Source organism: Echinops telfairi, unplaced genomic scaffold, assembly GCF_000313985.2.
Source record: "Echinops telfairi isolate 266 unplaced genomic scaffold, ASM31398v2 ScPeMD7_30;HRSCAF=105, whole genome shotgun sequence".
NCBI lineage: Eukaryota > Metazoa > Chordata > Mammalia > Afrosoricida > Tenrecidae > Echinops > Echinops telfairi.
This window is the reverse complement of record NW_022103927.1, coordinates 3,057,115-3,059,125: the sequence shown is the minus strand read 5'-3', so window position 1 is coordinate 3,059,125 and position 2,011 is coordinate 3,057,115. Positions and strand designations below refer to the sequence as shown.

The following is a 2,011-nucleotide window of genomic DNA, read 5'->3' as shown; positions in this document are numbered from 1 at the left end:
TTTATTCTGACCCCAACTTTGACCAAAAATGCCGCTGTAAACGTAAGCCACTTGGGACTCTCTGACCCGGTTTGGACCCAATCAGGGAGCCTTCTCTCCCGTGCAGAAGCTTCCTGCTCCCAGCCAATTTCATGAAGGAACTGCTCCTCCCTCCAGCCCCGTCCCACCCCGGCCCCACCCCCCACAGCAGAGCCCTCAAACAGAGTCGCAGGACCGCTCTCCTGAGGTTTTGCATCAGTCTTTAATGCCTTTGTGCTGCACAATGACAAGTCACAGGCTTTAACTCCTGGGTTGGCAGTGGCAACTTACAGAGTCTACAGGGCTGAGCGTTAGACTGGCCTCCAGGGAACAGACATGTGTCCTGAGGCCTCCCCATCCCCATGGTCTCTTCTAGACTCAGACAGGGCCCTGGACAGAGGGCAGCAGCTGTCCTGGACTGGCTTTGTCTGAGTGCCCACCAACATTACATGGAATTATAAAAACATATTTACAGACGTTCCACAGTGCTCCAGTCATCAGAAGCAAAGACCCTTTTATCAAAAGGGATTATATCTGTGGCTGTGCAAAATTCAAGAGGATTAGATCCTCTTGAAAGAGTCCAGAGTCCATTAGTTCAGGAGACCAAAAAACAAAATAAAAAGAGCTGGGGCTCTGCCACAGCCCAGGTGTGCCCAATGGTGGCCTCATAGAGGGGCAAGTGTGACACCTAAGTGCCTAGGCTTTGCCAGGGTCCAAGGTCCCCGGGGGCCCCCAAAAGAGGCTGTGGCGCGATGCCGGCTCCCTTGGTCCTGCTGGGACGAGGTGTTGCCTTGGGTGCCAGCTAGGCAGTTTTGCAGGGAATGGTCTCGGCTCTCAATTTGAGATGCAAAAGGACAGGTAGGCTTCTGCAGGGAAGAGCAAGACGTGGGAGACAACACAGAAGAAAACACAAACCAACCAAGCACACAAGATGCTGGAGTATCGGGGGCTGGTAACCAAGACGACGGGAAAGCTGGGAACATGGATAGGAACTACCAAGGGTTCAAATCCAGTTGTGGTTCAGCCTCTTGCTCCTGTGCAGACACCGAGGAGGAGGGGGAGGGCTGCAGGGTGGCAGACTATAGTACCTGTTCCTGCTCTCTGCCCCCACCTGCCGCCCTATCGCTCGAAAAACCACTTAAGTCTAGTGCACGACTTTGAAAGATTGTAATATATTCTCTGGAAAACATTCAGCAGTACGAAAGCCCGCCCTGGGCCCTCCCGCCCTCTCGTGGGCCCACTACTGGTGGAACGAGCTGGAAATCCTTGAGTTTTGAAAGGTCCCTGGTCAGTTCTTGGGGCGTGCAGGTGGCTAGATGGGAAGAACCTGCTCAAGTACGGTTCTCGATGTCTGGGGAATCCTTTCGGGGAAGATGACTTCAAACTCAATAATTAGGTCCCCGCGCTTCTCAGGCGTTTTGGGGAGGGGGAGGCCTTCTCCAGGAACTTTCCGCCGCATGCCAGGCCTGATGACATCTTTGAACACGACGGGTATGGTCCTGCCGTCCAGAGTGGGGACATTCACCGTGCAGCCACACAGAGCCTTAGAAAGCAAAGGGACAGCATTAGACGGAGGACAGTCAGGGACGCTCAGCCCCTACCCAGAGTCTGTCTGCTGGGAGGAAGGCCCAAGAGGCCAGTGCAGTCAAGACCCTGCCCCCAAATCGACCAGGTCAGTAGCATGAAAGGGCTGGACGACAGTCAGGCCTTTTTTAACCTCATCCCTGCTGCACTGCCCACCCCGAGCTTATACACACTTGTCCAGCAGACACTGTCTCAAAAAAACGTCCCTCCCCGGCCCTGCCTGGTGTCTTACCTCCCGGAGGCTGACCCTGGCTGGGTACACGACGTCAGAGCCATCTCTCTTAAAGATATTGTGGGGCTTGTCCTTTAAAACAAAGACGATGTCAGCTGGAATGTTGCTGGAAGTCTGGTCTCCTTCCTTGGGGAAGGTGATTTTGGTCCCTTCTTTCCACCCCCTCTTCACTTCGAT

At 54.2% G+C, this 2,011-nt stretch overlaps 1 protein-coding gene across 1 annotated transcript in view; it reads right to left on the bottom strand.

The window, feature by feature from the left end:
- Window positions 1–222: 222 nt before the first annotated feature.
- The window catches only part of DNAJB1 (DnaJ heat shock protein family (Hsp40) member B1), a 4,025-nt gene continuing 2,236 nt past the window's right edge, over window positions 223–2,011 (bottom strand). The window contains exons 2-3 of the mRNA XM_013007944.2: window positions 1,835–2,010; window positions 223–1,561 (exon numbers count right to left, since the gene is read on the bottom strand). Coding sequence (XP_012863398.1) covers window positions 1,331–1,561; window positions 1,835–2,010 — 407 coding nt within the window. The 3' untranslated portion in view covers window positions 223–1,330. The remainder of the gene's footprint in view (window positions 1,562–1,834; window position 2,011) is intronic.